The following is a 14899-nucleotide window of genomic DNA, read 5'->3' as shown; positions in this document are numbered from 1 at the left end:
ATTCTCTGCCTTCTGCTTATTACTGTACAGAAACGACCCAAAATCTAAGGTTGACTCTTCCACTTTGTATACTAGTCCTATCTCTCTGACTGTGTGCTTAGTTGCTCAGTTGTGCCCGACTTTGTGACCCCATGGACTGTAGCCTGCCAGGCTCCTCTGTCCACGAGGATTCTCTGGGCAAGAATACTGGAGTGGGTTGCCATGCCCTCCTTCAGGGGATCTTTCTGACCCAGGGATTGAACCCAGGTCTCCCACATTGCAGGTGGATTCTTTACCATCTGACCCCTACCAGGGAAGTCCTACCTCAGGACATGTCTTCAGCAGTTTTTCCAGAATCAGTATTTCCCTTGCTATTGGATCATTTCCACAAACACATAAAACTTGACTTGACTTCACTTGACTGCCAAGATGCCATTTCTCCAGGTTGTCCTTCCATTTCATCGGCTCCTCTTTTTCAGTCTCTTGTGGGCTCATTCTCATCTCCCTAGCAGCTTAACTTTGGAAAGCCCAGGTTCAGTTCATGGTCCTCTTCTTCCTCATTAGCACTGATGACTTCCAGATTAATATCTCAAGCCTGGACTTCTGCCCTGAACCCCAGACTACTATACCCAGCTTCTCCACTTGTATGTTTAGCAGACAGCTCAAACTTTACTGCCTCAAACTCAATTCATTTTCTCTCGACTGCCTCACTCCCAGTATTCCCTGTATTACTGGCAATCCCAAATCTTCTAGGTGCTCTTGTGAAAAGCTTTGGAATCATCCATGACCTCACTCTCTCACCCCCCACATCCAATCCATCAGCAGGTTGTGTAGCTCCACCTTAAATGAACATCCAGAATCTAACCAGTTCTTACAATCTCCATTCTTTCCATGTGATTCAAATCACTATCAACTCTAGCCTAGATTGTCACAAGAGTCTCTTATTGGATCTCCTCTCTATACTCAACAGGGAAGCTACAGAATCCTTCTAAAACCCAAGTCAGTTAATTGCCTGGCGGTCTAGTGGTGAGGACCCAGCACTTTCACTCATGGGGCAGCCCAGTGATTCTCCATCTTATTCAAAAGAAAAAAATCTAAGTTCTAATATTGGCCCCCAAGACTCTACCCAATATCTCCTAACCTCCACTTTACTTTTCTGCTTAGCACTTATCACCTAACCTATCATATAACTTAGCTATTTTGTGAGCTCCAAGAAGACAAGTATTTCTTTCACTGCTACATACCCAACTCTTTATAGTTCCTGGAACATAAGAGGCACTCAATAAATATTTGCAGAATTAATAATTAATCATTTAAAATGGTAGATGTTAAATACTCACATTTTTCTTTGAAAGGCATATAAATGTTATTACATGTAAATCTTATGAAAATTCAAACTATAGACTTTCCTTAATTTAAAACTTGCCTTAATTCAGACATAGAACTATTATTTACTAATTTTTAAAAGCTTACGCTGAGAAAAATATTGCAAAAAGGGCCCTTGGGCATATTTAACCTACTTAAAACAATAAATAATCCACGTATTTAGTCATGTTCATAAAATTGATATACTATTTTCAGATCTAGTCCATGAAAATTCTTAAGAATGAAGACGTGGTCTTAGGAGGTGGTCCTAAGATGGTGCAGGAATAGGACAAGGAGACCACTTGCTCCCCCACAAATTCATCAAAAGAACATCTGAACGCTGAGTAAATTCCACAAAACAACTTCTAAATGCCGGCAAAGGACATCAGGCACCCAGAAAAGCAGCCCATTGTCTTCGAAAGGAGATGGAGAAGTCTTGAGGCTACTGTAAGAATAAGACTGAAAACTAGAGGCAGGAGGCTTAAGTCCAAATCCTGAGAACACCTGAGAATTCCTGACTCCAGGGAACATTAATCGATAGGAGCTCATCAAATGCCTCCATACCTATACTGAAACCAAGCACCACCCAAGGGCCAACAAGTTCCAGAGCAAGACATACCACACAAATTCTTCAGCAACACAGGAACATAGCCCTGAGCTTCGATATACAGGCTGCCCAAAGTCACTCCAAACCCACTGACATCTCATAACTCATTACTGGACACTGCATTGCACTCCAGAGAGAAATCCAGCTCCACCCACCAGAACACCAACACAAGCTTCCCTAACCAGGAAACCTTGACAAGCCACCCGCCCAACCCCACCCACTGCAAGGAAACTCCACAATAAAGAGAACTCCACAAACTGCCAGAATACAGAAAGGCCACCCCAAACACAGCAATATAAACAAGATGAAGAGGCAGAGAAATACCCAGCAGGTAAAGGAACAGGATAAATGCCACCAAACCAAACAAAAGAGGAAGAGACAGGGAATCTACCTGATAAAGAATTCCGAATAATGATAGTGAAAATGACCCAAAATCTTGAAAGCAAAATGGAGTTACAGATAAATAGCCTGGAGACAAGGATTGAGAAGATGCAAGAAAGGTTTAACAAGGACCTAGAAGAAATAAAAAAGAGTCAATATATAATGAATAATGCAATAAATGAGATCAAAAACACTCTGGAGGGAACCAACAGTAGAATAAGGGAGGCAGAAGATAGGATAAGTGAGGTAGAAGATAGAATGGTAGAAATAAAGGAAACAGAGAGGAAAAAAGAAAAAAGAATTAAAAGAAATGAGGACAATCTCAGAGACCTCTGGGACAATGTTAAAGGCCCCAACATTCAAATCATAGGAGTCCCAGAAGAAGAAGACAAAAAGAAAGACCATGAGAAAATACTTGAGGAGATAATAGTTGAAAACTTCCCTAAAATGAGGAAGGAAATAATCACCCAAGTCCAAGAAACCCAGAGAGTCCCAAACAGGATAAACCCAAGGCAAAACACCCCAAGACATATATTAATCAAATTAATGAAGATCAAACACAAAGAACAAATATAAAAAGCAGCAAAGGAAAAACAACAAATAAAACACAAGGGGATTCCCATAAGGATAACAACTGATCTTTCAACAGAAACTCTTCAGGCCAGGAGGGAATGGCAGGACATACTTAAAGTGATGAAAGAAAATAACCTACAGCCCAGATAACTGTACCCAGCAAGGATCTCATTCAAATATGAATGAGAAATCAAAAGCTTTATAGACAAGCAAAAGCTGAGAGAATTCAGCACTACCAAACCAGCTCTCCAACAAATGCTAAAGGATCTTCTCTAGACAGGAAACAAAAAGCGTGTATAAACTTGAACCCAAAACAATAAAGTAAATGGCAACGGGATCATACTTATCAATAATTACCTTAAATGCCAACAAAGGTCCATCTAGTCAAGGCTATGGTTTTTCCAGTGGTCATGTATGGATGTCAGAGTTGGACTGTGAAGAAGGCTGAGCACCAAAGAATTAATGCTTTTGAACTGTGGTGTTGGAGAAGACTCTTGAGAGTCCCTTGGACTACAAGGAGATCCAACCAGTCCATTCTAAAGGAGATCAGCCCTGGGTGTTCTTTGGAAGGAATGATGCTAAAGCTGAAACTCCAGTACTTTGGCCACCTCATGCAAAGAGTTGACTCATTGGAAAAGACCCTGATGCTGGGAGGGGTTGGGGGCAGGAGGAAAAGGGGACAACAGAAGATGAGATGGCTGGATGGCATTACCAACTTGATGGACGTGAGTTTGAGTGAGCTCCGGGAGTTTGTGATGGACAGGGAGGCCTGGCGTGCTGCAATTCATGGGGTCACAGAGAGTCAGACACGACTGAACGACTGAACTGAACTGAACTGAAATAGGTTGAATGCCCAAACCAAAAGACAAAGACTGGCTGAATGGATACAAAAACAAGACCCCTATATATGTTGTCTACAAGAGACCCACCTTGAAACAAGGGACACATACAGACTGAAAGTGAAGGGCTGGAAAAAGATATTCCACGTAAATAGAGACCAAAAGAAAGCAGGAGTAGCAATACTCATATCAGATAAAACAGACTTAAAACAAAGGCTGTGAAAAGAGACAAAGAAGGACACTACATAATGATCAAAGGATCAATCCAAGAAGAAGATATAACAATTATATATGCACCCAACATAGGAGCACCGCAATATGTAAGACAAATGCTAACAAGTATGAAAGGGGAAATTAACAGTAACACAATAATCGTGGAAGACTTTAATACCACACTCACACCTATGGATAGATCAACTAAACAGAAAATTAACAAGGAAACACAAACTTTAAATGATACAATAGACCAGTTAGACCTAATTGATATCTATAGGACATTCACCCCAGAACAATGAATTTCATCTTTTTCTCAAGTGCACGTGGAACCTTCTCCAGGATAGATCACATCCTGGGCCATAAATCTAGCCTTGGTAAATTCAAAAAAATTGAAATCATTCCAAGCATCTTTTCTGACCACAATACAGTAAGATTAGATCTCAATTACAGCAGAAAAACTATTAAAAATTCCAACATATGGAGGCTGAACAACATGCTGCTGAATAACCAACAAATCACATAAGAAATCAAAAAAGAAAGCAAAATATGCATAGAAACGAATGAAAATGAAAACACAACAACCCAAAACCTGTGGGACACTGTAAAAGCAGTGCTAAGGGGAAGGTTCATAGCAATATGGGCATACCTCAAGAAACAAGAGAAAAGTCAAATAAATAACCTAACTCTACATCTAAAGCAACTAGAAAAGGAAGAAATGAAGAACCCCAGGGTTAGAAGGAAAGAAATCTTAAAAATTAGGGCAGAAATAAATGCAAAAGAAACAAAAGAGACCATAGCAAAAATCAATAAAGCCAAAAGCTGGTTCTTTGAGAGGATAAATAAAATTGACAAACCAGTAGCCAGACTCATCAAGAAACAAAGGGAGAAAAGTTAAATCAATAAAATTAGAAATGAAAATGGAGAGATCACAACAGACAACACAGAAATACAAAGGATCATAAGAGACTACTCTCAGCAATTATATGCCAATAAAATGGACAACTTGGAAGAAATGGACAAATTCTTAGAAAAGTACAACTTTCCAAAACTGAACCAGGAAGAAATAGAAAATCTTAACAGACCCATCACATGCACAGAAATTGAAACTGTAATCAGAAATCTTCCAGCAAACAAAAGCCCAAGACCAGAAAGCTTCACAGCTGAATTCTACCAAAAATTTAGAAAAGAGCTAACACCTATCCTACTCAAACTCTTCCAGAAAATTGCAGAGGGAGGTAAACTTCCAAACTCATTCTATGATACCAAAACCTGACAAAGATGCCACAAAAAAAGAAAACTACAGGCCAATATCACTGATGAACATAGATGCAAAAATCCTTAACAAAATTCTAGCAATCAGAATCCAACAACACATTAAAAAGATCATACATCATGAACAAGTGGGCTTTATCCCAGGAATGAAAGGATTCTTCAATATCTTCAAATCAATCAATGTAATTCACCACATTAACAAATTGAAAAATAAAAGCCATATGATTATCTCAATAGATGCAGAGAAAGCCTTTGACAAAATTCAACATCCATTTATGATAAAAACCCTTCAGAAAGCAGAAATAGAAGGAACACACCTCAACATAATTAAAGCTATATATGACAAACCCACAGCAAACATTATCCTCAATGGTGAAAAATTGAAAGCATTTCCCCTAAAGTCAGGAGCAAGACAAGGATGCCCACTTTCACCACTACTATTCAACATAGTTTTGGAAGTTTTGGCCACAGCAATCAGAGCAGAAAAAGAAATAAAAGGAATCCAAATTGGAAAAGAAGAAGTAAAACTCTCACTGTTTGCAGATGACATGATCCTCTACATAGAAAACCCTAAAGACGCCACCAGAAATTTACTAGAGCTAATCAGTGAATACAGTAAAGTTGCAGGATATAAAATCAACACACAGAAATCCCTTGCATTCCTATACAGTAACAATGAAAAAACAGAAAGAGAAATTAAGGAAATAATTCCATTCACCACTGCAACGAAAAGAATAAAATACTTAGGAATGTATCTACCTAAAGAAACTAAAGACCTATATATAGAAAACTATAAAACACTGGTGAAAGAAATCAAAGAGGACACTAATATATGGAGAAATATACTGTGTTCATGGGTCAGAAGAATCAATATAGTGAAAATGAGTAGACTACCCAAAGCAATCTATAGATTCAATGCAATCCCTATCAAGCTACCAATGATATTTTTCACAGAGCTAGAACAAATAATTTCACAATTTGTGTGGAAATACAAAAAACGTCAAATAGCCAAAGCATCTTGAGAAAAGAAAATGGAACTGGAGGAATCAACCTGCCTGACTTCAGGCTCTCCTACAAACCCACAGTCATCAAGACAGTATGGTACTGGCACAAAGACAGAAATATAGATCAATGGAACAAAATAGAAATCCCAGAGATAAATCCATGCCCTATGGACACCTTATCTTTGACAAAGGAGGCAAGAATATACAATGGAGAAAAGACAATCTCTTTAACAAGTGGTGCTGGGAAAACCTGTCAATCATTTGTAAAAGAATGAAACTAGAACACTTTCTAACACCATACACAAAAATAAACTCAAAATGGATTAAAGATCTAAATGTAAGGCCAGAAACTATAAAACTCCTAGAGAAGAACATAGGCAAAACACACTCTGACATAAATCACAGCAAGATCCTCTATGACCCACCTCCCAGAATATTGGAAATAAAAGCAAAAATAAACAAATGGGACCTAATTAAACTTAAAAGCTTCTGCACAACAAAGGAAACTATAAGCAAGGTGAAAAGACAGCCTTCAGAATGGGAGAAAATAATAGCAAATGAAGCAACTGACAAAGAATTAATCTCAAAAATAAACAAGCAACTCCTGCAGCTCAATTCCAGAAAAATAAATGACCCAATCAAAAAATGGGCCAAAGAACTAAACAGACATTTCTCCAGAGAAGACATACAGATGGCTAACAAACACATGAGAAGATGCTCAACATCACTCATTATCAGAGAAACACAAATCAAAACCACAATGAGGTACCATTTCATGCCAGTCAGAATGGCTGCTATCCAAAAGTCTACAAGCAATAAATGCTGAAGAGGGTGTGGAGAAAAGGGAACCCTCTTACACTGTTGGTGGGAATGCAAACTAGTACAGCCACTATGGAGAACAGTCTGGCGATTCCTTAAAAATCTGGAAATAGAACTGCCATATGACCCAGCAATCCCACAGCTGGGCATACACAGTGAGGAAACCAGAATTGAAAGAGACACGTGTACCCCAAGGTTCATCGCAGCACTGTTTATAATAGCCAGGACATGGAAGCAACCTAGATGTCCATCAGTATTTGAAGGGATAAGAAAGCTGTGGTACATATACACAATGGATTATTACTCAGCCATTAAAAAGAATACATTTGAATCAGTTCTAATGAGGTGGATGAAACTGGAGCCTATTATACAGAGTAAAGTAAGCCAGTAAGAAAAACATCAATACAGTATACTAATGCATATATATGGAATTTAGAAAGATGGTAACAATAACCCTGTTTATGAGACACAAAAGAGACACAGATGTATAGAAGAGTCTTTTGGACTCTGTGGGAGAGGGAGAGGGTGGGATGATTTGGGAGAATGGCATTGAAACATGTAAATTATCATATGTGAAATAAATCACCAGTCCAGATTCGATGCATGATACAGGATGCTCGGGGCTAGTGCACTGGGATGACCCAGAGGGATGGTATGGGGAGGGAAGTGGGAAGGGGGTTCAGGATGGGGAACACATGTAGACCCATGGTGGATTCATGTCAATGTATGGCAAAACGAATACAATATTGTAATTAGCCTCCAATTAAAATAAATAAATTTATATTAAAAAAAAAGAATGAAGGGAGAAACTTTGTCTTTCTCATTCACTGTGTGTCCTAGCACTTGGAAGAAGGATCAGCATTTAGTGGGTTCTTAATAAACACTTAAATGAATAAAGTATTACTTATATGGCAGAATATGCTAATAATTACTACATTAATCAAATGATACTTCTTCTAGGTCAAGGCTTTTAACAAGAAAGAAGTCGGAAAGTTATTTATCTCAATTTTGCTCCCAGTACTGGTATATTTTCTATAATACACCTCCAGCAGGTGGTCTCTGGGCCAATGTTTAAACACTTCCAAAAAGAGATACTCATTTTTTTGTTGTTGATAGTTTTTGTGTTGTTTTTTTTTCTAAATATAAAACTTTTCTTTTTCAGAAACAGGTCTCCTTGTAGCTTCACCCAAGGTACTAGACTTGCCACCTGGAGCAAAACAAAAGTCTACTTACTCCTCTCTTCCCAGGGAGAGGCCTTCACATAGCTGCAGACCATTTCATGCTCCCCTAAGATTCCTCTATTCTCTGCCTCCTTCCACATGGAAGTGTTCTCAGGTTTTTCAGCATCCGAGTTGCCCTCCGACTTCATGCTTCAGTTTTCCAATGTGCCTTTTAAAAATATGGTCTCCAGAATCGAGCAACCCATTGCGGAGAACAGAGACAGCTCTCAGTCTTGACACTATACCAAAATAAGAAGTACTCTAGTATTACAATCGTTGTTTAGGAGTCCTGTCATACTAATTCACGTTGAACTGGCTAAACTCTTGGACCACTTTTGGTCTCTCCCATCCTGTACTAAAGCAGTTCTTTTGGAAACTATGTGCAGACTTTGACATTACTATTACAGGTTTCAGGTTGCTTTATGGGTTAAGCTTTATGAGTTCATCATAGAACCTGCCTTTGTGACTCTCATGGAGCCCAGGATCAAACTCCGGACACTTAATAATTCAGCTTCAATCCAAACCTGAACCATTCCTATACAGTCAGCCAGCAGGTTTTCAATCCCTTTCTCTTTAGCTTGTCCCTTCCCTGAGCAATTCTTTTGGATAAACGAAACTCTCCCTACATGAAAACTGGCGTTATTTGAAGATGGTCTGGATATACCATCACAGTCCAGAAAGGCACTTGGAAGACAACTGGTCCTGTCTAATTACTACCAGAAAAGAGAAAAAAGCAACATGATTACATAACAACTTTTCTAAAAATCAAAATAATTATTTTTCAGTAGATTTTTCTGTTTCATAATTCACAATTACATCCTACAACTTTCAGTTACTTAAATGTATATTTAGCCGTGAGTTTAACTTGGAGAATACACTCTTAAGTTATACCACTTCAAGATATATGTGCTATGGATATTTGGTTTGAAGGTTTGCTGTCATTGTTTGGTTTGATTGTTAATAGCTGAGGGGCTTAAATAGCTATATTTTCTTTAAATTTTGTTCAGTTAATATTACTTTTACTCCTTCTAAGGAATAAACTGTGAAACTTTGATTTGTCTCTGTATTAGAAAATATTCAGATTTTCTGAGGAGACTGTCAGTTCTACCTCTGTATACTCCCGTTGGGACTCACAAGCTCCAGTCCTATTCAAATTCCTCACTTTTCACAAGGTGTCCAGCCCACCCTCTGAACTTTCACACATGCTGTTTTGATGTACATGCCAAGTTTCTTTCCTATGGCTAATTTTTATCCATCCTTCAGCTCCATCTGACTACTTGTAATGCTATAACAAAATGATCTTGGTCCCAGGAGGGCAGAAATCTTTGTTCTGTTCTGTGATATACACCAAGTGCTTAAACCTGTGCCTGACACACGGCAGACCTTCAATAATGTAAGTATTTATCAACAAACCCTTAACCACACTTAAGGGCTACAAGTGATCCTTTGGTAAGTAGAAATGAAAATGGATTAAGAGAACCCATTGCATAACCTGTTAACAATTACTTTTATATAGGTATGCATAGCAACTTATCAAGTTCTCATTTTAAATAAGTAAATCAAGATGAACTCTTCCTCACCTAAGGGCTGGGAATATATCTTACCCACTGGCCAGAATATCTTCTAAAATGTAAAGTAGCTGGTTCACAAGTTTGATGATCCAAACTAAACTGGAACCCTCGGGGGTGCCAGTGTTATTCAAGTCTCAAACTGGACGCTATTTCCTCTGTGAAGTCTTCCCTGGCCCCTATACCCAGGGCAGGGCTCCAAGGAACTGTCAGCTTTCCCCATGAAGCACATATATCCTGTTAGAACTGTCTGTTTTAATTGACTGTTTCCTCCATTAAGTTATAAGGTTCCAAGAGGACAGGGCTGGTGACTGGACATCCATTTGGTATCTGGTCACCACTGTTTCCCTAAGGGCTGGATTTCCACTGGCACCCGAAGGCACTGAAACATTTGCTGACTGAATGCTGGATCTCTGCAACAAGTGCATTCTAATTAGTGGTTTGAGGAAAACTCTCCAACACACTGATGCTCACTACTTTTCAAAAGCTCAGTTTTGGAAGATTGTCAAGACCCATGAGATTATCTATTCTTCTAATACCGTCCTCTAAATTAAGCCAGACTATCAGCATCTGGAATCTAGATCCAGCAATACCGATAACATCACCCACTAGAATTACTTCCACTGAAATGAACTTCAGGGAAGTTGTATGAAACACTCTTATGAAAGTCATCACTTTTATTACCAAGGTATTACTCAGCATATAGTCTCTTCTCCAAGAGAATACCTAACAGTTTATCCTTTGCCAGTTTTGTCTTGTTTCAAATAACTAGTCTGTTTTAACTTTATGGGCACAGTGATTGTGTTTCTCTCAGGCTGCCAGGTCAGTAATCTTAAAAATCAAATTCATGCACTGCCTGCATCAAGTGATGTTAATTTTGTGTAGTCTTGTTCTGGCCTCCATCTTATTTCATTACTCTTACTTCCCATTCTCATAATTTTCCCTACTTTTAAATGACTTTATTATGTTCATACATTTATAAGCCACCATGAATCATTAAATGGCTTATAAACACTCACTTTCTTTTACTTTGGTAGCTTGTAAATTCTAACACCATTCTCTAATCACTAGGCTCTCCAACAAAAACTGCTAAGTGCTTCTGGTTTATATCAACTGGAACCTTCGATTCACCTCTGTGCTTCTTTAAAATGAGAATTTTTAAAAAGTGCTAATATCATAGGGTTGGTTATAAATTATATGAAACACATGCACTTGCCCTGCACGTATTGTTTTGTGGGTATTAACTATTATTATCTTTACTACTCTCTAACTCATTGATTAAAATGACAACTAGCAAAGGAATACCACTAATTCTTCTACTTTGACACTGCTCCAACAACCTGATGTTTACGCTGGTTCTAGACTTTGCCACACGCCTTGTTCAAGTAAAGATAACAGAGCTAGGCCAGTCTTCCACTGGTTAAAGTACATAAAGCTCCTATTTACATACACAGAATAGTTAAGCTTGATAAATGATGCTAATATCAATCTAAAGACAAGAATATCTTGGAACTAGAGAGGTGGCTTCATGGAAATTGGATGGTAAAGAACAAAGGAAATGAATGAATTCAAAAAATAATGACTTATCAGTTAAATTAATCAAACTTTTTAGGAGAATGGTTTGAAATTTTAAAAATAGCTTTTGTAGTTCAAAACTATTTTAAAATCCATTAAAAATAAGACCTTGGTAATAAGTAAATAAAGGTAACAATTATTTTATAACAGTTGGGGATCTATAGCAAAGAACTAGGTTCAGTCTGGCTTTTCCACTTTCTGGACCTTGACTTTGGGTTACAGCTGAAGTTCTATCAACTACTAGTCATTGAAGTTTTCATTCATTTCCCATCATAAGTCATACCCAGGATGACTTAACCCAGCTAACTTGCTGTGCTATTCTAAGAATTAATGAAATATTAAAAAAAAAGTGATAGCTGCTCAGTCGTGTCCAACTCTTTGCAACCCCATGGACTGTAGTCCCCAAGCTCCTCTGTCCATGGAATTCTCCAGGCAAGAATACTGGAGTGGGTAGCCATTCCCTTTTCCAGGGGATCTTCCTGACCCAGGGATCGAAACCAGGTCTCCTGCATTGCAGGCAGATTCTTTACCATCTGAGCCACCAGGGAAGCCTTGAAGATCTCAGAAAAACATCAATTGAGATATAAATGTTATTGCCATTTAAAAAGGTTAAAATTCTCTTTAATGATCCATTTGTATTCCAATATTGTACTCTATCCTCGCTTTTACTTTTTCTAGCTTTAATATCAGGAGAAGGCAATGGCACCCCATTCTTGCCTGGAAAATTCCATAGACAGAGGAGCCTGGTAGGCTGCAGTCCATGAGGTCGCTAAGAGTCGGACATGACTGAGCGACTTCACTTTTACTTTTCACTTTCATGCCTTGGAGAAGGAAATGGCAACCCACTCCAGTGTTCTTGCTTGGAGAATCCCAGGGACAGGGGAGCCTGATAGGCTGCTGCCTATGGGGTCATACAGAGTCGGACATGACTGAAGCGACTTAACAGCAGCAGCAGCTTTAATATCACTTGTTTGCAAAACCTTACCTTCATAGAACAAACACATTTTCAAGGTTTTAGTATCTTTTAAAATCTAGCTACACAGTAACTTTGGGTAGAAAAAGGCAAGTTTGCCACACAAATCTCAGTGACTTCACAGACAGGTTTCTAGGTAATATATAGCATTATGATCAATGTAGCTGGGTGAATGTGGATCCATTTGTGATCTGGTTCCAAATCCATGTTTGATTGTTCTGTTAAATGTTGTACTGTCGATGCATCCAAAAGTTAACATTATAATGGTAGCTAGCTGACCTGTAAGTCAGACCAGTCTGTTAAAGCTTTCTTCATTAAAGTCTGCTTCCCTCGGGCCTCTTTGATTCATTTACTCTACCATTTGACCATAATTACAACTAGAGTAACCTACTCTATCAAGTGCAGAAGCCCCATTAATGTACCAGTAGCAGAATATGTAAAATCTACCTACTCTACAAAAACTTCAGCAACATAATGCAAACTACATTTTCTGTGTCTTTTCTTTAAGCTGTCATGTACAGAGCAATATTCCAGGCAGAATGCAAACATTACCTCATTTAAACCGTCCTTACCACCACCGATCAAGTGTTATCAGGCTCATTTTACAAAACAAGCCTGTCCCAGTGCTACCTAGGACGCTTACAAGTCTATTCTATTTTTTAAATTAGTCTAATTCAACCCATCTATGCCAAAAAGTTCCATTTACCAACAAATACCCATGCCTGCAGCTTCGTGCCTAAATTTTACTACCTTTCAACATTTCAATTACCCTCTCTTTCATCTGAGGCTGTCAGTCTGCTTAATAGTGAAACGGTTTTTCCTTTTTCTGTATAAAAATAAGAAAGTCTCGAGAAAGAAAACTTTGCAAGAGAGAAAGCAGGTACAGAAGTTCAACTGCTTCTGCCCCCTCTGGCTAATGTCACAATAACAATATTTTAAAAGTTTTTGAAACGTGTCCCAGTGGCAACCGGATATTCTTGCTATCTCTTGACTGTCATCCACCTTGCAAATTCACGAACTTTCTTGGTAGTTCAGGGTTCTTAAGCCAAAACTTTAAAGCCAAACTTGAGCAAACAACTTAGGTCATTTTACAGTGTTAAGACTTCCTGTCTGATTCCAAAAGTTTAGGATCACTCTTAGGGGCGGCCCCAAGGATCGGAGTTTAATGACCACCTCGGGTGTCAGGAGAAGCAGCCTATATAGCCCCTGGAGAAGGTGAGAGTAAACGGGGGACCGGGGATGGGGGAGAAAAAGGCGAGGTGACATAGCTGAACCCTCGGCCGGTACTCAGGACGAGATCCCTGGAGAACAGTTTTTCCTACTAGGCAAGGGCTAGCGGGCGACCGAGAAAGAAGCCGGGGGCAGGGACCCGAGGAGGGGCTTGAATGCTGAGCGCGGCGGAGAGGGGCACTCTGGCAGGGCGCGGGAGTAGGGAAGAGCCGGGTCGCACCTGAACCCACGGGGCGGTTCCGGTCCAGATTGGTGGGCGAGCTCCGCTGGCGCCCCAAGCCCGGGGAGGAGGAGAAAGACGCATCCCGGGGCAGAAGCGGCAGTTCCCGGTCGCTGGCCTGGCTAGGGGAGGCCGCACCTTCCTCCCCGGCAGCAGTCTCCAGCCTCACAGCGCCCCCCGGAGCGACCTTCCGCCGCTGGGCCCAGGCGATCCGCGGCAGCAGCGGCTCCCGCTCCTCGTCCTCTTCGTCCTCCTCCAGGCTCCCGCTGCCGGCGGACTCTGGCCTCCCGGGCTCGGAGGCCTCCGCCATGGCTTCCCTCTGTGCCTTCCGCGCTGAGACCGACTCAGAGAGGCGAGGCGTTCGGGTCTGGTCTCGGCATCGCGGGGAACCGGAGCCTCTGGGTCAGACGGAAGAAACCTAGCCAGTGCACTGTCCAGCTCTGTGCCCGCCAGGCGGTTGCCCCGCCCGCCCGCCGGCCGAGCCCCACCTCGCGCCTCCCCCGCGCCTGCGCGGAAGTGCGGGGGCGTTATGCGGGGCCCGGCCGCCACCTGTCTCCCTAAACTGGGGAAGACGCCCGGCGGGGCTGAAGTTACTGCTTGTGGAGCGCGGGGGTGGATGTTAATCTACCTTTGCAGAGGTGCCCCTCTCTAACCCAAATCGGCCTCTCCCTCCCCTGCAGAATTCTCTCATGTTTCCCACAATGTATACCTGTGTATTTCTTTGTATGACTAACATGTTTCCCCCACTAGAAGTCCCGGAGAGCCAGGGCCTCGTCATTTTTTCCAAACATTCCTGATATTGTAGTTTGCATTTTTCTCTTTTTAAACACTGGTTAATCTAGCTAGAAGTTTATATAAATTTTTAGCTTTTTGCAAAAAGCCATTTATGGGTCCATTGATTATCTGTTCTCTAGTTCATTGACTTTTTAATAATTTTCTTCCTTTTTCTTTTTTTAATATATGTACCTTGTTTGGGTTTTGTTCGGTTTCTTAATTTGTAAGTTTACCAGATTTGTAAGTCTACCAAATTTGGGGAAATCTCAGCCATTATTTTTTCA

At 40.3% G+C, this 14899-nt stretch overlaps 1 protein-coding gene across 3 annotated transcripts in view; it reads right to left on the bottom strand.

Annotated features, from left to right (window-relative positions):
* PI4K2B (phosphatidylinositol 4-kinase type 2 beta) overlaps nucleotides 1-14332 on the bottom strand; it is a 36190-nt gene extending 21858 nt beyond the window's left edge. The window contains exons 1-2 of one of the 3 annotated variants that reach the window (XM_027544200.1): nucleotides 13842-13930; nucleotides 8289-8514 (exon numbers count right to left, since the gene is read on the bottom strand). In XM_027544200.1, coding sequence (XP_027400001.1) covers nucleotides 8289-8424 — 136 coding nt within the window. In that variant the 5' untranslated portion in view covers nucleotides 8425-8514; nucleotides 13842-13930. Of the gene's footprint in view, nucleotides 1-8288; nucleotides 8515-13841 lie in introns of all 3 variants that reach the window. The other 2 variants (XM_027544199.1, XM_027544201.1) reach the window with 2 other exon arrangements.
* Nucleotides 14333-14899: the final 567 nt, after the last annotated feature.

Source organism: Bos indicus x Bos taurus, chromosome 6 (genome assembly GCF_003369695.1).
Source record: "Bos indicus x Bos taurus breed Angus x Brahman F1 hybrid chromosome 6, Bos_hybrid_MaternalHap_v2.0, whole genome shotgun sequence".
NCBI classification, from domain to species: Eukaryota; Metazoa; Chordata; class Mammalia; order Artiodactyla; family Bovidae; genus Bos; species Bos indicus x Bos taurus.
Note: the sequence above shows the minus strand (reverse complement) of the source record. Positions and strands in the feature narration are given on the sequence as shown.